Source organism: Argopecten irradians, chromosome 2, assembly GCF_041381155.1.
Source record: "Argopecten irradians isolate NY chromosome 2, Ai_NY, whole genome shotgun sequence".
Classification (NCBI taxonomy): domain Eukaryota; kingdom Metazoa; phylum Mollusca; class Bivalvia; order Pectinida; family Pectinidae; genus Argopecten; species Argopecten irradians.
In genome coordinates this window covers 55715573-55742676 of record NC_091135.1, presented here as the reverse complement: position 1 = coordinate 55742676, position 27104 = coordinate 55715573, and the positions used below count along the sequence as shown (strand labels likewise).

The 27104-nt window shown below is 36.2% G+C and overlaps 1 protein-coding gene across 4 annotated transcripts in view; it reads left to right on the top strand.

The window, feature by feature from the left end:
- The window catches only part of LOC138316006 (hydrocephalus-inducing protein homolog), a 77510-nt gene that overhangs the window by 2277 nt on the left and 48129 nt on the right, over positions 1 to 27104 (top strand). For all 4 annotated transcript variants that reach the window (XM_069257481.1, XM_069257483.1, XM_069257482.1 and 1 more), the window contains exons 3-35: positions 2364 to 2489; positions 4232 to 4351; positions 4466 to 4600; positions 5066 to 5265; positions 5649 to 5773; positions 6152 to 6353; positions 6748 to 6874; positions 7034 to 7533; positions 7783 to 7850; positions 8052 to 8379; positions 8639 to 8822; positions 10133 to 10249; positions 10414 to 10566; positions 10681 to 10784; positions 11174 to 11308; positions 11488 to 11632; positions 11976 to 12088; positions 12280 to 12430; positions 12723 to 12860; positions 13122 to 13250; positions 13494 to 13853; positions 20303 to 20872; positions 21124 to 21261; positions 21418 to 21738; positions 21895 to 22088; positions 22205 to 22478; positions 22786 to 22980; positions 24886 to 25032; positions 25271 to 25510; positions 25640 to 25742; positions 26005 to 26097; positions 26437 to 26583; positions 26780 to 26935. In XM_069257481.1, the coding sequence (XP_069113582.1) occupies positions 2364 to 2489; positions 4232 to 4351; positions 4466 to 4600; positions 5066 to 5265; positions 5649 to 5773; positions 6152 to 6353; positions 6748 to 6874; positions 7034 to 7533; positions 7783 to 7850; positions 8052 to 8379; positions 8639 to 8822; positions 10133 to 10249; positions 10414 to 10566; positions 10681 to 10784; positions 11174 to 11308; positions 11488 to 11632; positions 11976 to 12088; positions 12280 to 12430; positions 12723 to 12860; positions 13122 to 13250; positions 13494 to 13853; positions 20303 to 20872; positions 21124 to 21261; positions 21418 to 21738; positions 21895 to 22088; positions 22205 to 22478; positions 22786 to 22980; positions 24886 to 25032; positions 25271 to 25510; positions 25640 to 25742; positions 26005 to 26097; positions 26437 to 26583; positions 26780 to 26935 (6238 nt within the window). The remainder of the gene's footprint in view (positions 1 to 2363; positions 2490 to 4231; positions 4352 to 4465; positions 4601 to 5065; positions 5266 to 5648; positions 5774 to 6151; positions 6354 to 6747; positions 6875 to 7033; positions 7534 to 7782; positions 7851 to 8051; positions 8380 to 8638; positions 8823 to 10132; positions 10250 to 10413; positions 10567 to 10680; positions 10785 to 11173; positions 11309 to 11487; positions 11633 to 11975; positions 12089 to 12279; positions 12431 to 12722; positions 12861 to 13121; positions 13251 to 13493; positions 13854 to 20302; positions 20873 to 21123; positions 21262 to 21417; positions 21739 to 21894; positions 22089 to 22204; positions 22479 to 22785; positions 22981 to 24885; positions 25033 to 25270; positions 25511 to 25639; positions 25743 to 26004; positions 26098 to 26436; positions 26584 to 26779; positions 26936 to 27104) is intronic.

The window sequence follows — 27104 nt, the reverse complement described above, 5'->3', positions numbered from 1 at the left end:
GTGTTTCATTCTGATATGTTTAACTAGACTACCAGGGTATTGTCTCTTAAATCTTGTAGCTATTTTTGAATTCTTCATTTTTACAATTTCTTTAATATTATGCTATATTACTTTATTAGCTGGTAAATATGTCAATTTGCTTACCTGGTATTTTTTTTTGTTATATATGTATATAGGGCATGTGCCATTCAATTGATATACTATCCAATATAAGTTATATATAATTTATACGAACATACAAAATCCTGTGTACGCAATGGAAATAAAATGTCAGATTTTTTTATATGTAATGTTGGAGTTAAACAAGGCAAAAAACTCTCACCGTTTTTTTCTCTCTATTTTTCTTAATGATCTTGAAGAATATCTTCACCAAAACAATGTGTCATATTTGAGAGAAATTGATAGTTTATGTGAAAATAATCTTGGTATGTTTGTCAAATTATTTGTCATTTTATATGCAGATGATACTGTGCTGATGTCAGAATCACCTGAAATTCTACAATGTGCACTTGATTGCTTTCAAAGTTATTGTGATGAGTGGAAACTAACTGTTAATACACAAAAGACAAAAATAGTAATTTTTGAAAAACGCAAAAGTAGATGGCAATATAATTTCAAATTATTTAATGATCAGACAACTTGTGAGGATTCTTAGCCTTATCTTGGTATATTGTTCAATTACAACAGCTCATTTGCTAAAACAAAGAAAAAGTTAGCTGCAAAGAAAGCACTGTATGCATTGTATACTAAAATTAGAAACATCCCATTGTCAATAGATTTACAATTGAAATTATTTGACTCACTTGTATCTCCTATTTTGTTGTATGCCTGTGAAATCTGGGGATTTGAAAATGTAAGCATTATTGAGAAAATTCATTTGCAATTTTGTAAAAAAATTCTTCATGTTCGAAACAGTACTCCTAATTTTATGGTTTATGGAGAACTTGGTAAACTTCCTTTAGAAATTGAAATCAAGGTACAGATGTTAATGTTATGTCACAAATTAATTACAGGGGGAGATAAACTCTCCAGTGTATTTTATCGCCTTACACTAAGAATGCAAGAAAACGATACTACAGAATTTAAATGGCTTGGGCATATAAACTCACTCCTTAATGACACAGGTTTTAACAATATATGGGCATTTCAAAAAACATGTACGATGAATAGAGCTTTGTTTAAAAACTTGCTAAAACAACGTTTATGTGATCAATAGAAACATCGTCTCGCGGACAATTCTACTCAACCTTTAAAAAGCAATTTAAACTTGAACCATATTTAGTAAAGCTTGATTTCAAAGAACGTGTTATTATTAGTAAATTTAGAACCTCGAATTTAAAATTTCCTATTGAAACTGGTAGATGGGCTGGTATACCACGTGATAACCATATTTGTTTACTATGTAATAACGGTATTGGAGATGAATATCACTACTTATTTCAATGTAGTAATGCAAGTGAAACTAATATCAGGCATAAATATATTCCACAATACTATTTTACAAATCCAAGTTTATTAAAAATGGGAGGCATGTTTGAAATCTGTAATCAAACTCTATTAACAAGAGTGAGTTATTTTTTTAAACAAATAGAACAGTTATGTATTTTAAATTGATCAAAAAGTACAGTGTACTTGTTACATACACCTGCATTTATATTACTTGTATGTTATTACTTCTTATTATGTTGTGATATAGCTGATTATATATGTTATATGATATAGCATTGAATATACAATTGTATAACTACTACATGTATATGTTCAATCTATTGATACTCTGTACAAAGTATTAAGCGTTCAAGTTCTATTAAAGCTAAAAGTATGAACTTAAGTAAAATTGAAATATATTTAGTGGATATGCAATTGTATTATACTGCTATGGCTACGCTAAAGGTCAATGAAATGAAGTATTAAGCATATACCATTATAATATTAAAATATTGCTATGGTTGTTGTTTATACTACAATCATACATAACTAACGATGACCATTCATTATACTCTCCAATGTACGTAAAATATTTCATACACGGATATGTACGCTTGAGTGTATTATGTTCACACTGTACTATCAGCTACCCTGTCTGTCATGTATCTTTTGTATAAATTGACCTCTTGTGGCACACAGGGGTGTGCCCAGAGTGTGTTAATAAAATCTGACAAAATCTGACCTATGTAGATGTATTTTTACTTACAAGTTTGAAGTAAATATGTAGTTAAGCCTTTGACTTAATATGTAATACTCCTTCAACATATACAATTAATTAAATTACAAAAAATGTGTATATTGATTAGATTATTTGTATTGTGTTACATCAATATCAATTTTTATATGGAAATATCTTTTTTTTTGTTATTTCACAGATGACTCCTAGTAAGTTTTTGTTCGACATGCAAATGGATACAGAACAGAAGCTTGCCAATACACACTACATGAAAGTGCCAAGGAAAATTGAGCTGTTGGATATGGCTGACACCAGCTTACAAAAGGTCAGTACAATATAAGGATGGAGTTTATCCACCAGTTTAAATGCACATAGACTTTTAGTGAGAACTGTTGATATAGATCCTTAACTTGCTCATTGTGCACCATTCCTACTAACAGTAACATTTAGATTGTACCCAATTAAGCTCCTACCATATACTATGAGGATTGGTGGTAATTACTAGTAAGCATAGTTTTACTAACTGAAATTTTCTTTCTTAATCTATAGTTTTCTTTTTAGAAACAGAAAATTTGAACCTATATCTCAAACCAGTAAAAAAATTCTTTTTAAAAGCAAGTCCTTATCAGTGATTCATTCTCCTGCTTCTGTTTGAGGCATCAATTATTGTTACATTTGTTACAATCATATTATTGCTGAAAGATGGTGACAGAAGTGAATTTGACATTGTCTGTAAAATGATTTTCATTTCCAGGAAGAGGAACTAACAAAAAAAGTTGGGGTAATGACTAACAAAGTGGCGATAGATCTTACACAACTAGATCACTCTAATGCTACTTATATCATATACAACAATACGCAAATGTATACCTGAGGGAAAAGTTACAGTTTGACTAAAAACTGAATTACAGTAGCTGAAAAATGATCTAGTTTGGATAAGATTGGCCTACATTCATATACTATATATGCATTTATGGATGTTGTATGCACTGACCATATTGTCACAATACATTATGTCCAAGTATATAACCAAAGTCTCGGGTTCATTTCATTTACCTTCTTACCATGTCAAAGTCATGTCCCTACCTCAGTACAAAGTATCACTCTACAACTAATTATATGGTCTGAAGTCCCACCATTAGTTATGATGATACTAAGGTCCTAAACAAAACATAATGATCTGTTTTTGGTTCTGTATCCACTATCACAATGACCTTAGGCCACACCTATTATAGTCTGAAGGTTTACCCAGCACCTGAGAAATTGAAAACTCCAGAATTAGTGGATTGTGGTCTTTAAGTTCACCCTACATGTGATCTGAATGTCATTCAAGACCAGTTGTAACTGGTGCCCCATGTGCCGCCAATTTTTTCTATTTCTGTCCCCAACCCAATACCCCCTAACCTATATAATCACACACTAGCATGTGACTGCAATCACCAACCAGCATGCATCATCAATATAGCATGTATGTATTAATGGCATATTTTGTTGGGTGGGAGGGGCTAATACATTATTGTGATACATGTCATTACTGCTTTTTGCATTTTTTACAATAATTACTTTACTTTTATTTCAGTATGACATTCACTAGAAACAAGTCTTAACTCTTACATGTAGTATAATATTAGATTACTGGGATAAGGAGAAAGTTTTAGAAAAGCTGTCACGGTCAAAAGTTATAAATTCTTCAAATTCTTTTGAATTCCATTTATATTGTTTTCTTTATATTAGTTGACTTACAGGGATGTATTTACATGTGTTTTTCTACCTTTGTAAGGATTTGACCTGTTATAATCATCGTTCACTACAAAGTTCTTGTGATAAGATTTTAAAAAGCATGCAAACCCAAATCTCACATCCCTACTTAAAATGTTTGAAATATTTTTTTAAGAGCATATAGAAAATCCAAATATTGATGTTAAATTTGAGCATCTAATTAAGGTAATTGTAGCTGGTTTTCAATTTCATATTAGCAATGGTAATTGATGATACAAGGAACAGACTTACAGTATTTAAATTTTTTTTTAACAAAAAATCAAATTGATGACCTGTTTGTTTTGACAGTTTTCCCAAGTCAACATTGATGAACCAATGTTCCAACCCTATCCATCAGAGATTTACTTCCAGAACTTCAAGCCTTTTGAGGTGTATGAAGTTCCACTGATTCTCAGAAACAACGACAAGGTAGGGATACTGTTGTGGGAGTTATCTTATGTGACTGTATAAGTTTAAGAAATCATTGAATATGCAATCTTAGAGTATATCGATATGTTGATTTTGTATATTGTGATGTTGTAGGTTCCTCGTCTGGTGAAGGTGACCCAGGCAGATTCACCTTACTTCAAGGTCATCAGTCCTCATGATGTTGGACACAAAGTTGGACCAGGACTACCAACAACTTTCAAAATAGAATTTACTCCAGATGAGAAAAAGGTACGTGAAAATGAATCATACAAATGTTTTTACATCCAGGCAACAAACTGTCAAGGGTGCCAGGTTTAAAGGAATACCCCTGAACATGCTACTTTTTGTAACCAATTGTCATACAGGTATGTATTTTCAACATGATAAAAATTGATATCACAGCTGTATGAAATGCTCACATGTAGTACATTAACCATCTACAACCTTGGAATAAAGAATTAATCCCGCCTTTTAAATAATAACTAATGGTGAAAAAGTGTGGATTTCAGTCAAGGGCTAAAAATTAAAACAAAACTCTATTAAAAACAGATTATTTAATTAGGAGCAAAATTAAAGTGATTTTAAAGTCAGCTTTTACTAAATTTAAGACTTGAAAAGGGTGAATATTTAGACTAGCGGTACTGATCCATGATGAAAGTGATGTTTAATGTTTGAGACCTGATAATGGTTTGTATGTGTGTTGTCTATAACCAGGACTACAACCATGAGTTAGTTTGTATTACGGAAAGAGAAAAGTTTATTGTTCCGGTCAAAGCTATTGGATCGCGAGCTATACTGGACTTCCCGGATAACATCGTCTTTCCTGTAGGACCAGTTAAAAACACAATGAGCCGAACACTCCTGATCCGAAACATCGGCAACAAGGAGGCCAAGTTTACCCTCTCTGTAGATAAGTAAGTGTGTCCTTGTTTTATAATGCTAGTCAGGAGATAGAAACCTTTCACTGTCTAACTATTAAAGTGCTTTTCATTTGGTATTGTCACAGTTGTCGCCCCTGATAAGTAGTTTCAAACAGTTATCTCCCCTGATATATATTGTCACAGTTATCTCCCCAGATAAGTATTGTCAAAGTTTTATCCCCTGATAAGTTTTGTAACACAATATTCTCCCCTGATAAGTATTCATAGTTATCTCCCCTGGTTAACTGGTATTGATTAGCTTGGTATAGTTCCGTCAGAAGGCATTTGGAAATTATCTTTAATTGTATAATGGCATAGATTCATATTTTGTTTTGATCATATCAGTTTGTAACTTATGAGATGTACTCGTTTTTCAGACCATTTAGCGTTAGTCCAGAGATAGGCACCCTACCTGTACAGGATAGTATGCAGGTGACCGTCGAGTTTAACCCCAAAAAGACTGGTGATCACACAAAAGATCTCAACTTACATTACCACACAGGTAATTTTCCTGCCTAATATGTTCATTTTTTAAGAAAAATAAGACAGAATAATCATAAATATGTTGTATTTTTTTGTGCATTTTTTTTTAACATCGCTATGATAAGTGCAAGAAGAGACAATGGTTCATTATCATGATACCATCACATATCTGGGTACCCAGAACCAGCAGTACAGCACTGTGTGGTGTCCATGTTCTAATAGAATGAAAATGTCAATGGAAGGACTGGCTAAAAATTGCGGCAATACTTATACCATTATGTATATTTCTAATTATAAGTCTTACAAGTTACAATCATTGTGATACTTTTATAGGCATATAAGGTATCATATAAGCCTGACTGTCTAAAACTAACCACATTTTGTATGATACTTTCAGGAGAAGATGTATTGATAGCCCTACATGGACAGGCTCAGGATGGAAATGTAAGACTTGATAAAAACTCCCTGAGAATAGAAAACACCTTCATATCGATGGCCAATGAAAGAACAGTTACGATCCACAACAGGTCCGATGTGATCGCTCACTTCCGCTGGACACAGTTTGCCACACAGGAAGAGGAAGACCAACAAAAACACAGGTGAGTGATTCTAACACATCATTTTTACCCATAATTTTTCCCCATGACAGGGGATAAGATGAAACATTCTTTCTGTGTATCGTCAGTGAGTACTGAATGTAATAGTCTTGAATGAATTCCTGTGTGCTAGAGTGCCAGATAAAGACAGGATTTCTTTACTACTAGAAAAGTCTTGATACTACATCATACATTTGTATTTGAATTTCAATTGGTACAAAAACAAGATACTTCCATTTTGGCTATTGGGTAATGGTGTACTTTCTTTGTGAAAAGTGATAGAATGTATCTGAAGTTAAAAAGGAAAATAAAAAAAATGGGGCATGTTATTCATAGACTCTTTAATAGAAAAACTCCATTATAAATGTATGGTTACGTGGTTTCCTTATCCCTACAGAATGACCAGCACTCTAACACAAGAGGAACAGTCGGATACAGAAAAGTTCCTACAGGAATGTGTCCAGGATCCTACACTCAGGGACAAACTTTCTATACTTGGACGCACTTTTCAGAACAGGAGAATGGTATGAGGAACTTTGTTTATTGATTTGTTCTTTTTTCCAATATATATTTCTATTTTAATTTTAATTTGATACTTTCTTCCTTTGAATTAAACTTATATTGATACAGTTTAACGATAAAAAGATACAAAGTTTAAACCTCTTAATATTTTATCATTTCAGCTTGTGGAGAATGATAGCATGCTGTTTAATGATGATGTAGTCAAAGTTGAACCTGTGGAGGGAGACATTTGGCCCAACTCAAGCTTTGAAGTCAATGTTATATTCAAGCCGAGAGAAGCACAGAGTTATACCAGAACAGCCTTCTGTGATATCACTGGAAGGGAGAGTCGCCTCCCTTTGAGAATCCGTGGCGACGGAATCGGACCTAGTGTACAGTTTTCATTTGAGTCTCTCGACATGGGGAACATTTTTATTGGCTCAAAGCACACCTACGAGGTAGTTTTGGCCAACAAGGGAGACATAGATGCTATTTATAGCGTAATGCCAAATTCCAGTATCTTTGGACCGTGCTTCAGTTTCAACCCTTCAGAAGGCATTGTTATGCCAGGTGGCCACCAAGCCATCCATATCTCCTTCTCTAGTCCCTACCTTGGAGATTTCCTGGAAACTTTCAAGTTTCAAATTGATGGACAGCCAGATATACTGGAGGTCCAGTTCAGGTACACACTATATATATTTCTTGTTTGTTTTTATAAGTATTTATGAGTTATGTGCCAGATTTGCATGTACAATAAAAACTGTCTGATCAAAAGGATAAATGATAATGTGATTAAGGTTTTGTGAGTTGTCATTTCAACTGTTTTATCTGATTATTAGCATTATTTCATGAGTCATGTTATGAAACTCTCAGATTCTGATTATTTTACTGCTAACTGTTTTTTTAGTTTTTTTATTTGGGTTATTTACAGTGGCTCTGTAATTGGACCAACGTTCCAGTTCAATGTTCCAAAACTCAAGTTTGGAGTTGTTTCATACGGTAAGTAGATCTCATGTCTGTGATCAGAGAATCTGATATTGAAACCTGTAAAAAGAATCCTGTACCTATTAAACCATGCACGCTGTGCTCTAACTATATACATGATAGTGTATAATTCGGTCTTATGGTTTTCTTCTTTCTTCTTAATTACAACACAAGAATAGAAGTTGTGAATAGTTTATCATTCCATCTTCTTATCAGGGTTTCTGAACACCCAGACCTGCATGCTACAGAACACCTCCCTGGTGCCGATGACGTTCCACCTGCGAGTCCCTGGAGATGGCAATACTGACAGTATCTGCTGTACTTCAGACCTAGAAAGTGAGTCCAGTCCTCCACTTCCTAAACCAGGATCAGGACTCCCGAGGGAGTTTGAAATCATTCCAGCCTCTGGCACCCTTCAACCACAAAGTGAAACCAAGATCACGGTGAAATTCATCTCCAACACAATCAAGAAGTACGAGATGGTAATGGTGGTTGACGTTGACAATGTTGGCGAGGAGATCTTATCACTGCCGATCCATGCTAAGTATGTCTGTTTTAGTGATACCATTAGACATAGATACTTATAAAGTAAATTTGAATCCAAATTTGTTTAATGTCAATTTTTGCATTTCTATTATCTCATTTAAAACTTATCTGAAGTGAATAAATTATTCACAAAAGTAAATATTCAACCAGGATGTGATAACTAATGATTTTACTTGGATGTTACAAATTTATTTGTAATCCTTTAGATGACACAAAGATGATTCAAATTTTGAATGCATAAACTTTATTATCTACAGATGTATTGTACCCAATGTAACTGTGCTGAGCCCAATGCTTGACTATGGTCGCTGTTTTCTGAGGCATTCTTATGAACACAGTGTCAAACTCCACAATGACACGGATCTTCCTGCTAAGTATGAACTGATCCAACAATATGTGGACCAAGATACACCCATCACATATAACAGTCCTAAACCTAAGGTAGAGTTTTACTTAAGGGTTCAAATGTCCTGGCTCCAATTTCTTGAAACAAAAATAAACATATAAGTCAAAACTTAATTTCTTCTGGTCAATTTGAGGCCCAAGCATACAGAAATATTCAACAATTGGAGTCTAAATAAAGTCAATAAATACCCATGACATCCTAACCCAATCCACTTATTGGTTATCTACATTGTTATTTATTGGTAGGGTATTTTGTAGGGTATTGTTGAGCCCAACTCCTTGTGTGACTTTCTCTCCCTTATTGGGTTGTTATGATAGTACATTGTATATTGATATTATTTTGTAGGGTATTGTTGAGCCCCACTCCCTGTGTGACTTTCTCTCATTTATCAGGTTATTACAGTATATTGATATTATTTTGTAGGGTATTGTTGAGCCCAACTCCCGGTGTGACTTTCTCTCATTTATCAGGTTATTACAGTATATTGATATTATTTTGTAAGGTATTGTTGAGCTCCACTCCCTGTGTGACTTTCTCTCCCTTATTGGGTTGTTATGATAGTACATTGTATATTGATATTATTTTATTACAGTATATTGATATTATTTTGTAAGGTATTGTTGAGCTCCACTCCCTGTGTGACTTTCTCTCCCTTATTGGGTTGTTATGATAGTACATTGTATATTGATATTATTTTGTAGGATATTGTTGAGCCCCACTCCCTGTGTGACTTTCTCTCATTTATCAGGTTATTACAGTATATTGATATTATTTTGTAGGGTATTGTTGAGCCCAACTCCCTGTGTGACTTTCTCTCATTTATCAGGTTATTACAGTATATTGATATTATTTTGTAAGGTATTGTTGAGCTCCACTCCCTGTGTGACTTTCTCTCCCTTATTGGGTTGTTATGATAGTACATTGTATATTGATATTATTTTGTAGGGTATTGTTGAGCCCCACTCCCTGTGTGACTTTCTCTCATTTATCAGGTTATTACAGTATATTGATATTATTTTGTAAGGTATTGTTGAGCCCCACTCCCTGTGTGACTTTCTCTCATTTATCAGGTTATTACAGTATATTGATATTATTTTGTAGGGTATTGTTGAGCCCCACTCCCTGTGTGACTTTCTCTCCCTTATTGGGTTGTTATAATAGTACATTGTATATTGATATTATTTTGTAGGGTATTGTTGAGCCCCACTCCCTGTGTGACTTTCTCTCATTTATCAGGTTATTACAGTATATTGATATTATTTTGTAAGGTATTGTTGAGCCCCACTCCCTGTGTGACTTTCTCTCATTTATCAGGTTATAACAGTATATTGATATTATTTTGTAGGGTATTGTTGAGCCCCACTCCCTGTGTGAGGTACCCATGATTATACAGGCTGAGATGTTGGAGGAGCAGCAGGTGATCTCCTATTTCTCCATATTTGGAAGTCCAGACCCACCACTGGTAAGTACAAGTGACACCACTCTTATACTTAAAACCTAATGTTTAATTAATTGTTTAGGTAACCCTACAAATTAAAATATGGATATCTATATTGTTGTAGTTTGACACTGTGTATTAAACTTACAAAGAATACTGCAGTATGAACAGAACCCTCTGTTTTGTAGTCTGTCCAGATGAGTTGTACAGGAGAGGGTCCTGTTGTACACATTTCTCCGATGGACCTAGACTGGAATGTGATCCCAGTACTGACAGACACACCTATGAAAGTGACTCTATCCAATGAGTCTCTCATCCCAGCCAAGTTCACAGCACACATGGTAAGTCAAGCAACATACTCGCATATTATCAGATGGATGAATAAATGGTCCCCCCCCCCCAATTTTTATAAATGTGATGGTTGAAGAATACCAGACTTGAACTTATTTTTATAGGTAAGAAATAAATCTGTGTTCCATGTGGAACCCTCAGAAGGAGAAATCCCAGCAGAAAAGACCTTGGAGCTGACAGTAACAGCTAACCTCAATGATTGTGTGAGGTGAGTGCAAACAGTGGCATCACTGACTTGATGAATAAAACATTTGTCACCAAACAATACCCAAATACAAAAAAATGTAGTCCTTTTCTTTTTATACCTTTTATGCTTGAATCACCTTCTCTGTTGACATTAGATGTCATTTGGTTGTCATGGTTACAGAATGTAACATTGAAATGAACATAGGGTAAGGTGTATCGATCACTGGTGAGCTTATTTGGTCCTATTTTCTTTTTTGGTTCTGATCGCTAAATGAAGTAATAAGCAAACTATACAACTAATTTACCTGTGATGTTTAGCACAAATTATGTTCTCATAGGTAATTAATATATACCCCAGTCTTGAATATCTCTCTGATTCCAATTTACATATTTACACTATAATACTGACAGGTTCCAGGATAAGCTGCAGGTGAACTTTTTTGAGAGTCAGGTGCGACATATCCCCCTGACTGCCTATGGACAGGGTACAACCATCGTGTCTGACCCTCCTTTGACCCCTCACCTTAACCTTGGACCCAATTTCAGGTAGGTCATTGTCCCGATACCTCAGTAAATATCAGACAAACCTCTGGTTATAAAAGAATGCCAACCTCCATGTAACCTGGTTTTTTCCAGCAAATTCTTAAGACAAATTAAGTATATTGTTATTTGAATTAACAGAGAATGTTATATTAATGAATATTACTTTGTATATCATTGACTAGTAACCGGCCACTCCAGAAGACTTTCACTTTGACCAACAAGAGCCGGCGTCACCAGCAACTTGTTTGGAGTATGGATGGTTTTGGTCCTATCGCCAAGGCCAAAAAGGAAATGGCATCGTACAATGCACTTGACATGAAGTTCAAGGTACATTCCAGTCTTTATTACAGCTGGTTTTTTTGTTTTCAATAAAAATGGATTTCAAACATAATGTATATCCTGCTGGACAATGAAACAGATTTTATTTCAGATGCCATGACTCTTGAGCATTGTTGTATAAACATTGGTTTTAAATTAGTATAAATAAACAGGTACAAATCAAGAGAATTCGTTATATTTTGTGCTTTAACTATCTAGAAATCTCTCTTTTTAATTGACAACCGTTGGTACAGCTGTAGAAGCTTAAGAATTGAGCTATGATAGAAACACGGAAGTTTTAAGCCATTGGTAATAGTTAAGTTGTACTGTAATGTGATGTTATGATTTTCAGAACACTCCTCCGCCACCTGAACCAAGACGGCCTATATTCAGACTGAACCCTAACAGGTTTGACCTGCCCCCTGGTGCCAGTATGGACATGCACATCGAGGGGATGGTTGACAGGTTGGTGAATTTGTAGTTTGATGTGTGGGGAAGGGAACAGGAGTTAAAGAGAGGTGGTGGGTTGGTAGATTTGTAATATATATCCTATACTGTTCATGTAATTAATTTCTGTCAGTTGTAAGGACAACTCCTAGTAAATCAAAGAAAATAAGTTGAAAGTTTTAAATAATTTTGTGATTTTTGTCTTTCAGTCCCCAGAGTGTTAAAGAGAGGCTACTGTGTCACGCAATCATTGGCCGTCAAGGAGGGAAGGAGTTGATCATGAGAGTGGACGTGTCTGCTGACTTCATCAGTCCTCTGTTGGAGTTCTCTACCAAAGCTGTTTACTTCAGGGTGGACAAGGTAAAGAGTCTCTCTCTCTCATTAAATAAATATAAAGGTACACCTTCATCAGATTTAGGCCTGATTGATTTGCTGTCTGTGTTAAATTGCGACTGTTTGATTTTGTCTTATCTAGGAGGGTGTTGCCACTCCATGTTGCTTTTCCATTTGAACCACAGTAATTACTGTAATTGAAAGTAAAAATATTCTAAATTATTAGAAAATGTTCTCAGTGTGTAAAAGAACAACCATATAAACGTTATCAAATTATTGTTTCAAAGATGTTCATGGTAGATGTTTGTTAACTTTCCAGAAGCCAGATGAAGAACTTTCCCTTCAGGTGAGGGAGCTGAAGATGACCAATGTATCTACATTGCCTTTATCTACCGGCCTCAAGTTACAGCATCCATTCCAGATCATACTGGATGATGGCTCGGCTACCTCGGAAATGGTAAGTGTTCACCCCAACCTTCCTCATTACTTTTATAAGAAAATATGAGATATTAGCTTTCAAAAATCAAGGATATGCGAGGAAACGAAACAGGATTAAGCCTTTTTGTTAGCAATGCTAAGAGTAATTCTATTGATAGGTGATGCCAAGCACAAAACTCAAGATCAATATTTATACCAACAAATTCTGAACAAAATAGGATTTAGGTCTCACAGTTGTATAAATTCAAGTCTGATATGATTGTTGTTTTATGTAACACAGGAAGTTCGACTGGATGTGAACGAAGATTATACCCTGACTATCCAGTTTGACCCGGCCTATAAAGATGACCTCCATATACGAACCATCGATGAGATCCTCCATGTTACCTACAGGGAACATCCACATATCGTAAGTTTGACCAGACATATGCATGTTACTTCTATTATAAAAGTTGGTACATACATTTTGTATTCAAAGTCATTCTCATTATTAAGTTGCTTTTCAATTAAAAGAACAGGATGCCATACCAAGATTCTGATCTTTGTCAATCACTAGATTTATTACAATAAAAAAAAATTTACATCGAAAGTATTTGTATCCTTTGATTTTTGTGACAGACCTTTTACTCCATATGTTACTGTGTTTACCTAGGACTACATAGCCCTGAGAGGTGAGGTCTACTTCCCCAACATTGACTTTGAGAAGACTGTGGTCGACTTTGGCTGTATCCTCAATGATACTGAGGTTACTCGCTATGTTAACATCACCAACAACAGTCCAATGGAGGTGAAGTATCGCTGGTCATTCCTGGTGGGAAAGGAGCCAAATGTGGTGATCCGACATCCGCCCAAACCTGTGGTGACATTACCTCAGATTGAGGAGGCTGCAGAGGAGGCGACGGAGGTCCAGCCTGAGATCGCTGTCCTTATACAGGAACCGTCACAGACACAACTGGACGAAAAGGAAGAGGTCAAGGAAGAAGAGGAGAAGGCTGACTTTGAACCGACAAAGGTTTGAGTTTGTTGTTTTTTTTTGCTCAGTTTTTTCTCAGATATTGGCTCATTACACCTGTATCTAATCTCATTCATATAGTCTCAGGCGTATATAAAACAAATATTATATTTTCCGTTTTGACTCTTGGATTTTACACATTCATTTTCAATACAATTCTTATACATACCTCCCAGCATGCTCTCTACTTATCTCTCTCCTCTCATCCCAACTAACATCTCGTATATGTATCAACCACCATCTCACCATTTCATTTTAGTCATCCCGTCTCAGCCGCCATATCACTCCACCATCTCGTCTCAACCGCTATCTCACTTCTACCGCCATATCACTTCTACCACCATCTCGTCTCTACCGCTATCTCACTTCTACCGCCATCTCACTTCTACCACTATCTCGTCTCAACAGCCTCTCACTTCTACCCTCATCTCGTCTCAACCAATATCTCACGTTTACCACCATCTCGTCTCATCTACCGTTTCACCTCAACCACCTTCTCTCCTTTACAACTATCTCTTATCAACAACTTATCTTATCTCAACCACCATCTTTTACATTTAAAATCTATACATTAAACTGTTATAACTACATTTTAAGCGCGAAGCGCTCAGAGCCCCAAGGTTTATCATCATTGCACAATGTTTTATTCATTTATTCTTTTAATCATCTTTTAATTATTTTGTTCTTCATTTAAGTACATTGACATATTCTTTAATAATTTCATATCTCTGTATCATTGTAACAGTAACTTTCTATCGAGATATAGTTTGAATAGGGAAACAATAGAACAATTGTCCACCTAGTTTGTCTAAATAATAATTTGGAATCACTTTCCAAGACGAATCTTCAGTAGACAATAACCTTTTTATCCAGGATACATTTAAAACATCAATATGGGATTCAACATCCCGAATAAATAGACCACCTTCCGATTTATCACCAATCATTACACTACGTTTAACACGCTCTGGTCCATCGTTCCAAAAAAATCGATAAATCTTCCTTTCAATTTCCTTAATTTGATCGTTACTTATATATTGGACACTTGCTAAGTACGTAATTTGTGTTATCAATAAAGACTGCACCACAACAGATTTTCCTAACATGGACAGTTTTCTTTTTTTCCAATTTTTAATTAGGGCATCAATACTTGTTATTTTGTCTGCTCAATTAAGATTTGAACATACCTTTAAGTTTGTACCAAAGTGTATACCTAACGACTTGATTTGCTTAACCCAGTTTATACCCATGAAGGTATTATTTTTATTTTTGTTACAACCAAAGTATAACCCCTCCGTTTTAGATTTGTTTAATTTTAAACCAAATATTTTCCCAAACTGTTCAACAATATCTGATGCTCTATTGATTTCTCTATACTTCAGAAATAACATAGTGACGTCGGCTAGTTGAGAGATTATTATTTTCCTACTTTGTATTTTGATACCACTAATGTTTGCATCAGTTTTCATTTTCTGAGCCAGTACTTCCGTTGCTAGGACGAAGGTCAAACATGAGAGGGGGCAACCTTGCAGGATACCACGTGCCACTTTGTAACTTCCGGTTGACCAGTTATTATTTTTAACACAGCCTTTGATATTGGTATATAACACCTTAACCCATTTAATAAAAGATTGGCCAAAACCAAACTTATCTAAACATCCAAACATAAAATCCCACTCTATCGTATCGAAAGCTTTAGTGAAATCTAAAACGAGCAAACACGAATCAATATTAAATTTCTTGGAATAATCTATAATGTCCTGAATTTGTCTTATGTTATAACCAATAAATCTGTTTTTAATATATCCGTTTTGATCTGTACTTACCAGGCGTTGCATCAGTGGTTTCAGTCTTGTTGCCAATACATAAGCCGCTATTTTATAATCTAGATTTAACAGAGTAATTGGTCTCCAATTTTGTAGCAATTTTGGGTCATTTTTCTTATAAATGAGAGTTACAACTCCAAGTTTCTGCGTATTACTTAACTCACCTTTCCTGAATCCGTCATTTAGAGACTCCAAAACGATATTTGCGATGTCATTTCAAAAAGTTTTATAAAATTCACCAGTAAGACCATCACTGCCAGGACTTTTGTTCAACTTCAAGTTCTTCACTGCGGCTGTACGTTCCTCTAATTTCAACTCACCTTCACATGATAACTTTTCGTGTTCCGATAACGTATAATTAACATCACAGCTATCAATGTACGTAGTTATCTCCCTTTTATCAATACATGAACTGCTATAGAGATTTGAATAAAACAATTCAATTTCTTTTAATATTTTCTCGGGGTCACTTACAATATCATCATCCTGCCTGATATTTGTTATTTTATTTTTCGTTTGCCTTTGTCTTTCCATCCCCAAAAAATATTTTGTATTTTTCTCCCCATTTTCCACCCATGCTACCCTTGATCTTACCTGTTCTCCTCCGGCTTTTTCCTCATAAAGAGATTCTAAGTTTCTACCTAATTCCGATATTCTTTCTTTCAGCATTTCATATGGACTCTGATCGTTTTGTATTTCTAGATCAGCTAACTGTTTCTCCATGTGCCGTATCTTTACTGAATCACTTTTACTTCTATTCCTACAGTAATCTATTGTCTTATGTTTACAGTAATCCCAAAACTGAGCCTCCCCCATTTTTTGCACGGTCTGCTCTTCTTTTAAACCTTTTATCACTTTTCTTACCATTGTTTTATAACCAGCTTCCTGTAATAAACTGTTATTTAATTTCCATATCCCCATGCCCTGGGCGTTTGCATTATGTTGTATTTTAAGAGATATCGCTAAATGGTCAATATACTTAATTTGAGCAGGACGAATGTCACAGGAGACAATGTTGCCCAGGTTCTCTGAAATCAAAAACATATCTAAATAAATATCAAATATATATATGGCTAGCCTCACCTGTACTCTTCCGCTGCCATGTGAATTGTCTTTTAAATTTATTCTTAATCCTCCAAATATCAATAAGCTTATTAGATTTTAGGAACTGACTAAAACCGTAGGTTTTTCTCAATACAGTTTTGTTATTATTTCTAAAAATTCTATCGGCGTGATCAACAACTTCATTACAATCGCCCCCTGCAATAATAGAGCCTTGAGCGAACTCATCGACCATTTTCTTTAAATTTTTGAAAAACATATCTCGTGATTTTTCGTCATTTGGTGCCTACATATTTACTAGCGTATAGTAATTATCCGCCAGTTCAACATTGATAATCAATAAGCGTCCATCTATGTCTTGTCTAACTGATACAACCCAGATATCGGTCTTTTTGCTTATAAAAATAGATACACCTCTACAATTGGACTTACCAAAGCTATTGGAATTGTTAGCGAAATTTGTAACTTCAATTTCCACTTTATTTTTAATATCATTGGTAAAATGAGTATCCTGAAGGAACTCGATTTGAAATTTCTGATGCTTCAACCATTCATATAATCTATGCCTTTTCCCTTTGTCCCTTAAGCCCTGTGCATTAAGGGAAATAACATGCAAATTATTCATCTATTAATAAACGAAGTCATTTTTTTGGCTTTTTAGGGTTTTTAGGTCACGGTGACCTATTGCGATAGCCTTTTGTCCTTCGTCGTCCGTCGTCCGTCGTGCGTTAACTTTTTGTTGTGAACACGATTACTTGAGTAAATGTGAACCGAGATTGATGAAACTTTGTATGTAGCTTAATATTAACAAGATCTCAGACGAGTTCGAGTTTCAGGGTTGCTCGGTCAAGTTCAAGGTCACTGCTACTATTTTTAGAAAATCCCTATCAGCACTCTAGCGGCTTCATTCCTTGAGTGATTTTGATCACACTTCACACATAGACAAATGATCACAATATCTCGGACAAGTTTGAGTGTGAAGATTGCCAGACTAAGGTCAAGGTCACTGTTACTATTTTTAGATAATTTCTTTGTCAGTACTCCGTCGTGCGTTAATTCCTTGAGTGATTTTGATCAAACTGCACACAGATACAAAGGACTGAAAAAGTTTGAGTTTCAAGGTTGCAGGGTCAAGGTCACCGATTTTTTTTTTTTTTAGAAAATCCTTTTCAGTGCTGTAGCGGCTTCATTCCTTGAGTGATTTTGATCAAACTTCACACAAATTTAAAGGACCATAATATTTTCGACAAGATACAGTTTCAGGATTGCCAGGTCAAGGTCACTGTTACTATTTTTAGGTCACCTGACCATACGTCATAGTGACCTACTGCAATAGCCTATTGTCCATCGTGCGTTAACTTTACTTTGTGAACATGATGACTTGAGTAAATGTTAACCGAGGTTGATGAAACTTTGTATGTAGCCTTCTTATATCAACAAGATTTCGTACGAGTTCAAAAATGGGAATTATTCGACAGTAACGTACAAGTTATTGCCCTTTGTTCTAATTTTATCATTGTGCTTGTGAACAAGATAACTTTGGTAAATGTGAACTGATTTTGATGAAACTCTGTATGTAGCCTTATATCAACAAGATCTAGGATGAGTTTGAAAAAGGAAATTTTTCGACGGTAACTATATTATAGAGTTCATGTCCTTTGTTATAATGCTATTATTGGACCTGGTGATCTAAAGATATTGTGGTGCTTTATCAGAATTGTGAATTTTATAACCCTTGGCCTCTTTGTTTGCCCCTGGGGAGGAGACTATAGTTTATATTGAATACTTCTTAGGTATATTTTATTTCTTTTCTACTGGAAATTGTTCAAACTTTTGATTCACATTATAACCACAAGAATTATGTCATTTTGACCCTGTCTCATCCCCAATGGCTAAGGGGTGGAGCCCAGTGGGGTCCAAATAGCTTAAATTTTCAGGTGACCGTTAAGGCCCATGGGCCTCTTGTTTTCTTTTCCTGTGGATGGCGGAGTCCTGGTTTTCGAATTACTTCAATCCCTGTCGCGCCCTGGGGTTTTCGTCAGAAACCTCTCCATAGATCCCTGACTCAAGCTCCTCTGGTCGTCGGCTGGAATACTTCTTTGTCCCCGACTCTCTGTCATCTCCTTCCGTCCACTCTTCTCTCTAACGTCACTTCCGTTCCGTTCCGATCACTAACTCTCCTAACAGTCGTCAGTTCCATCTGGTAATGTGTAATCAGCGGTACTTACAACAGTGCCTGGACATTCAAATTGTCTTTGACCCTCCTGTCCACAAAAGTTACAGATCCAGCCCTTCTGACATTCGGATGCCAAGTGTCCCTGTTTTTTACATTTTACTCAATGTGTACTGGATCTCAGCACCCCTGGGCCTACATTTTCCTGTTTAGGTTGACCGTAGTACCATACATTAGCATAGTATTTTCCCATTTTCAAAGTTTTTGGTAAATTAGATAAAAGTTTTTCTACAATTAATACACGGACACCAATATCGCAATTCGTCAAGCGATTATTTATCCTTAGTTTTTCCCTATGCATGCTAAGAACGACGCATCCCTGTTCTGACAACAATTTTTTAATCAGTCCATCATCTGCAGATAACAGCACGTTAGAGACTTTAATCTTTGTGGTTTTTTCGGCTTTAAATTTAGGGATATTTGGGTTTTCCGGCAACAGAAAAAGACTTTTCCCGCGCATTGTGACACCGTTAGTCAGGAGAGAAATCCTATCAGAGATATTGTCCACATACAAACGCCAGTATTTACCTGTACGTTGAATGCCTCTGATATTTTCCCCAGGAATTATATTACTGAGAGCAATAAATATTTCATGATGAGCAATCCAATCAATGTTAGAGGGTTTAATAGAGCCATACACATCCCTTTCACTGAGAAATACCGGTTTTGCCGTCCCATACCCCTCCGGATAGCTGTTGGCTCCCGACCCCCCCTCCACTGCTTCCGAATACAATGTCTGTGTAGGGGCTTCTGATGTAATTGCGGAGTTATCATTTGTGTCTCCCTCTGCTTCATATTGTACTAATGCATAATTCCCGGCCCGGAGAAATTCCACTACACTCTGAGGAATGTTACCTATATCGATGACTGCACGGGCACCTCGGCCCGGGTGACCACTACTCATACCTTGGTTATTATTCACAGACATGGCTTTTAAATCAAATTACACACAATATTTCTTCAAAATATTCAAACTATAACCTTATTCATCGAACTAGTCCAAGATGAAGTTAAACAAACCTTCCTAATAATACTTTTGGATAGGTTTCTCTGGAGCTTGATCACACACACCTGTCCATAGTCAAGTCACGTGACCTCCCTCCTTGAGTTTGTTACAAAGCAAAATTCTTACATAAAATCAATCATCTCTTCAATTTTATACAGCTAAAGCACCCAATTTTCACAATTTCATTTATTAATTAGTATATATTTTTATTAAGTGTCAGGGATTGATATTTTTTATAACTGTTTCATAAATACCCCCATATGAACCCATTTATAAGCATTTGAGTAAAGAATACTTAAAAAGATAATATTTTTGTTGCTAGGAGAGTGAGGTGTTGCTAGGCAGCAGTATCCATGGTGAGGCAGATGAATCACACAAGGAACAAGAATCTGACCGCTCATTTGACAACAAGGCTACAGAGGAGCACCAATCTAGCTTCCATACACAGGACGAGGAGAGTCTGAAGGCTGTTGATAGCGATGACGAGAGACCAGAAAAAGGTCAGCTGGAGCAGGAGGCAGCCCCAGAGGGAGGTGTTGATAAAAACCAGATGGAAGGATTACGACTAAGCTTGACCTCTCTCCGTGATATCACCGTAGATGAAGATCCTCTACAGACAAACCGTGCCCTTAGTGCCTTGTTGGAGAACGACCGCGAAGAAACGCCAGTTGGTGTAGAGGAGGTGTTTGATATCCTGCCCCTATATGGTATACTACAGCCAGGCGATACAGAACAGGTCACCATGACCTTCTATGGCCACGCAGACATCTGGGGAGAGACCAAGGCAATCTGTGAAGTGGAAGGAGGCCCTACATACGAACTGCTACTCAAGGGAGAGGCTTCCTTAGTCGACTACAAAATAGACTGCAAGGAGATTGATTACGGAAAACAGGTAGGTCAGGGAAAGGTCATATGCCTCCTTTATATAAGGTATTATCCACCTAAGGTGTCATTAGATGTTTAATGTTAACACTCCTACAACATAGTCATAGATATAACATGACATTCTTTATCACACACAAACTTACTACAATGTGCTAATATAAAATACATAATACCTTTACTAAGCTATTTCCTTGTCTCCAGAGATTCTTGTAATTATGTTTAAGTGTATTTTATCCTCTTTAAATGATTACTTTACAGATGTATGACCAAGTTGCCTCATCAGAAATAACGCTCTGTAACACTGGCAAGGTTGGCTTTGAGTTTTGTGCCATGGGAATGGACCCCAGTCTGACCAAAAAGCCTGCTCCTGGAGTCCCTATCATGGTTCCTCATGCTGTAAGTAGCTCACAACTTTTATCATTCAATTAATATCTATGTCTATATCATCATCAAAATTTGATTAGCTGTCATGATCTGGACTTCATCTGAAGTCTAAGTTGTATATGTTGACTGATAAATGCATTATGTAATGATACCATTGACTTTTTACAGGGTTTTGTGGAACCACTGTCAGAACAGAAACTAGTCATCAAATACCTTCCTGGTGTACCGGAAGTTTTTTCTAAAACATTCCAAATCCAAGTAGCTCACTTTGAACCGGACAAGATTTGTATTCATGGTGAGGGCGTTTTTCCAAGGATATCATTGGACCTTCCACGGACTTCCGACCCAGAAGGACATTATCAAGAGACTGTCCGACAGGCCAAAGAGAATCTTTATTCTAGTAGGACATTGAACAAACCACTGACAGAGCGACCCCAGAGTTGTCTCCCCTCATCACAGCGTGTACCTGGTGATCCACTCCTTACACAGGTGAAGACTTTCTCAAAACTCTCATCTCATACTCAGAGAATCCCTTCATGATTCACTCAGTGAATACTCTGTAAATTATTCTATTTTAGAGGAAACATATTTTGAAAATTGTTCACTATGATTGAAACTGACAATGAAGTTATGTTTGTAATCCAGGACATCCCGAGCCAGCCTCCTGAGCTTGAGGTCCAGATGGAACTAGAAAGGATGACTGTTAAGGAGTTTGCCTGGGATATGCAGCAAAGTCAGACAGCAAGACTGAATGCTGGACTAGACACTACCCCACCTGATAGTAATGAGACTCGTGAGTCCACAGACACAGAGGGACGACCAAAACGAAAGAAAGTCAAGTGAGTATATGATGTGTATAAGCATTGATATTACTTCTTTGACCTGGAGGTAGAGTTGTAATAAGACAGTGATTTTGTGTACCTTTTGTTTCCTGAGACCTTGTATTTTCTTACAGGCCTAAGTTGCCGGAGTACCTGCTGGACTTTGGTTATGTGGTGTTGGGGACAGTGAGGACACACATTGTCCGTGCTACAAACACAGGCTGGTTTCCTACATCCTTCCAGGTGGAACGAGAGGACATCCACCATTTTGGATTTCATGTAGAGCTGGACCGAGTAAGGAATCTTCCGGGGTCACCTGACCATGAAACAGTGGACTTTGTGGTCAGCTTTGACCCCAGGGGTGCTAATCTTTCCGAGGGCGCTGTGGAAACTGTTGTTCCCATCAATGTGAGTATGCCATAACTAAACTATACACATGGAACAGATTTTTCTCAAGATCTTTATAGTGCCAGCCGATGCTGATTTAAACCATTATAGATTATAACCAATTTTCCAAAACTTTGTGTTTTACTTTTTATTTTCTTGAATGATAACATTGACTAGCTACTACAAAAATGTACTAAGACTGATCAATAAAATCAGTGGGAAATAGCTTGTAGCTACATATATACATATTGTTTGGTTTTATTCTATAATGCATATAATACATTTCAAGGGTCTCATAATCAATGTCAATATGCTCTGTGATTTTTAGATCATTAATGGACCAGTGATTCAGATTCGGCTCCGAGCCAAGGTGACCATGCCAGATATGGAGATCTCTGATGATACACTGGACTTTACTGAGACAAAATGTGGTGAATGTAAAGTAATCACAGTCCAGCTTCACAACCATCAGCAGGTCAAGTGTGAGTGGAACTCACTGCCTGCAGACAAGGACAGCAAAAAGGTCAGTCTCAAGACAGGCAAAGTCCTTCTCGTTAGTGACAGGGGGACAACATTGGTAGTTTACTTAAAATAAACCTGGATAGTGACAGCTTCATTGTATCATTATACATATTTGTAGTAGAATAAAAATTAATTAAAAATTAATAAAAATTAAAGTTTGGTCTTTGGAGATTTTACTGTCAACGTGGGATTACTTTGAAAGGCACAGGTGTAGTACTTACCAGACAGACGGAGGAAGTTCCTTTGATCACTACAGGCACAAATTGAATGGGATAACAGTATGCGCATGGCGATTGGTCGAGTCTGACTTCATAAGCCCCGCCCTATAAACAACACTGGCAGTCGTGAACTGCGTAGTGACATGGCCTCTCAGTTTCGGTGTAGAACAAACAACTCAATGTTTTAATTACCTTTACATATATATACTGTATGGTAATGCCCTGGTTAATTTGAACCGACGGATAGTTCAAACCCACATTTTTTCATGAAAAAACAATAATTCTTTAGTTAGCGACAGTTCGAATACATCAAATGATCGAAGTAAAGGTAAGATTTTTGTCGCTGAAATTGGCACAATGGGATCCCCAAAAATGACGGTATTTAGAATATTGCCACAAAGATTTTTGAATTAAAGACTGTATTAATGATCATTATAATGACTTTTAAAACAGATAATGAATTAAAATGAACATTTTAAGTAATAAATTAAATTATTTGCGCTGAAATATTGTGCACAAAACAGCACTCCAACAAAGTATATTTGTATGTGATGTATGTGGAAGAAATCACCAATGTATCTTAGGCCCAATCTAGATAAAGATATCACTTAAAATTGACATTAAAATTCAACATTTGGTCTTTCTTTTGTCAGCCAATCAAGTGGTTAATACATGTAAACATGTGCCGTACGCTGGTTTGGGCAAGCCAGTTACGAGGTGTCATGTCAGCGAGAACGCTGGGTATTTAGCTCCAGCCAATACAATCCACTTGTTGGTAATATTTTAACAATGTAAATGATGCATACTTTTAATCAGTTTAAATAAATTAACATAGTCTATATATATCTAATTTAGACGTTGACAAACTGCGATCGGGGGTTAGACAATCTGACAGTTTGATTGTGACCTAATTTTACGAACAGAATGTAAACATTTTCAGCAGCAGTTTTGTAAATGCAACCGACTTCATTTATAATAAAACAATTTGTTTAGTTACGAAATATAACAAAAGACTAATAGTTAACTAGATTTTCTGTGGTTTACTGCCAGTAAATAATTATGGACATCGATGTAGATTCTAGGCCTATCTCATGAACGGTGCTGTTTTGGGGCCTTGACTAAACGCATGGCTTCTGTTACACAATTAACATTAGGCCTACAGTTCATGTTAGATTTCTAATTAAATGTACAAATAAATGCTCACGTTAATGGAGAATTCATCTTTCAGGTAAATCAGCAAAATGTGTGCTTTTCCTAGAAATTTTCTGCGTAACGTCGCTTATGTCAGATATGTATCAGTACTGAAAGTGATTTTTACCGATTTCAACTCAGATAGTTCGAACACACGTTTTTTCTTAAACTTATTTTGGGGGGAAATGGGCGTGTTTATAGAAATGCGTCGACCAATAAAAACAAGCGCTGCATTCCCAGAATATGCACAGGTAACTAGTTCATCCACATATCGAGGAAGTAATACAGCCGGCCTTTCGAAGTAATCCCTCGTCGACAGTAAAATACCAGTGATTTTCAATTAGCTCGCCTTTCGTTTATATACAGTGTAAAAATATGTACAATATGCAATATTTTGTTGCAATTTAGGCATTGTTTTTTTGTTTTTATTAAATATTTATATTTCCTGGTTGAAAATTCAGCCATAAATGTAATATTTTGTAATTCATGTCATACAGATTGACAAACATGTTCCAATGCACTTACGTCGTAAGATGAAGCAAGAAAAACAGAAGCCACGACACTTTGAGATCATGCCTGCCACTGGAACTTTGGTACCTGGGCAGCGTCAGAATGTTCAAGTGAAATTCATGCCTACAGAGGAGGTAACTTGTAATGTTTTATTCACTTTGTTGTAAAGTAGAATTAAAAAAAAGATCTGTACATTTGCAGTATTTGAAAATGGAGTTTACAGTCCTGAGTCCACTTCTATAAAACATAACATTGAAGAAAATCTCAAGCAATATGTTATTGTGTTGTTGAGGAATTCTCTGTCTTCACATATTTTTATACATGCAGACCCTAGATCTGAGATATAATTGTCAAATGATATGTTTGTTTCAGAAATATTATGAGCAGCGTATCCTTATAAGAATAGCTCAGAGTAGCCAAAGGATTCTGTTGCTATGTCGAGGTCAGGGTAGAGAGCCTCACTTGGACTTTGACAGAAATATGGTGGAGTTTGGACCAATTCTCCCCCACAGTACGGGAGATGAGCAGGACATCATTATCAGAAACCCATGTAGCTTCCCCATCGAGTTCTACAATCTAGAATTTGATTCTACCTACCTTGAGGAAGAGAAGGTATAATATTTGTATAAAAGTTTCATATTGAAGTGAAAGCCATCAATATGATTGAAAGTTTAAAAAAATAAAGGAAATCATCCTTTTCTTTCGTCATTCCTTAAGGATATTTCATTTTCTTGTTCCTAGATATTACGTCTGATGAAGGGTTATGATGAAATGAACACCATTCTGCTACCACCACGTGGGCCCTCAGAAAAACTTCCACCGGAACTCACAGAATACTACGATGGCATGTTTATATACACAATTCTTATTTTTCTGTCTTTAAAACATTTCTGATCAAATGTTAATATCATTGAATAATAAAACTTCATGAAAGATTGTGAAATATTGAAATATTGCTCTTTCAAAATGAAAATTTTACAAGACTTACAGCCAGCATGTAGAGTTAAGGATAAGATAAACTTTAATCTTAGGACTTAAAATTTAACTGATAGTTCAAATGAGAAAGTACAGTAATCATTACAGAACGATGACAACATTTATTGCAGAGCAAATGAAAAAGCTGGAGGAGATGGAACGAGTACGAAGGGAGGCTGAAGAGGCTGCAGCAGAGGCGGCTCGATTGGAGGAGGACAAAGATGGTATGTGTAGAGATAACCGTACCAGTAATGGTTGGTTTGAGGACTGCTTTGTGTTCATGGCCAAAGTCACTACCCTAACATAGTTTGATATGTGTACACCAAAGACTCGACTAGTGAAATAGTTGGTCATCATCCAAGACCTTGACTCTCTAGGGGAAATCAAGACACAGTTAATCTTCCATCAGCATATAACAAGTTTTATTACAACCTATTTTGCTAGGAACCATTTTGAAATGCTTTAGGTAACAAAGAGAACCTGTATTTAAGCCAATGCATGTAAGCCTGTATAGACAATTCTACAGATCTGAAATAAATATTAATGTTGTGTTGTTATGACAGGTGAGAGTGGAGACGGTGATGGACGAGGAGAAGAGTCCGAGGTTAAGACAGACGGTGCTTTGGGTACGGCTGCTGGATCACATCCACCATCTGTCATAGAGGCCTTAGATATAGAGGATAGGCTGAGGAAAGAGGAGGAAAGTGAAGGTAGGACACCATGTTAACCAGTTTGGCTTATAAATATGATAGGATACTGAATTTTATTTCATACAATGTGACATTCAGAAAATATTTCCTAATTTAAAATAGTTGAACATAATGCAAACAACTAGATTAAGATAAAATGCTATTTCTTCTAACCTATTAATGATTCAAAAGAGTAACAAATACTCCTATTGTTTAGCCCGGTCCACTAGTGCCCTCGGAGTTGGTGAGCTGGAGATTACCCCAGTGTCAGCTGCTATCGCCCGTCACCTCGGTATTGACCTTACACCCGAAGGTACGGCTGCACGTAACCGTAGAGGAATAGCAGTCATTGTCCACGGAGCTCCTATGTCTGGTAAGGCTTACAACAGTGATAATTTGATAATTATCTCTGGTTTCTGTTCATAGATATGCTCTGACTTTGTTATTTGAAAGGCTGAAGGAATGTTTCTCAAATCCGAAGTTTAAAATTAATTGCTACCATTATTTTGCATATTTTTGCATTTATATATTTTTAGTTTTTA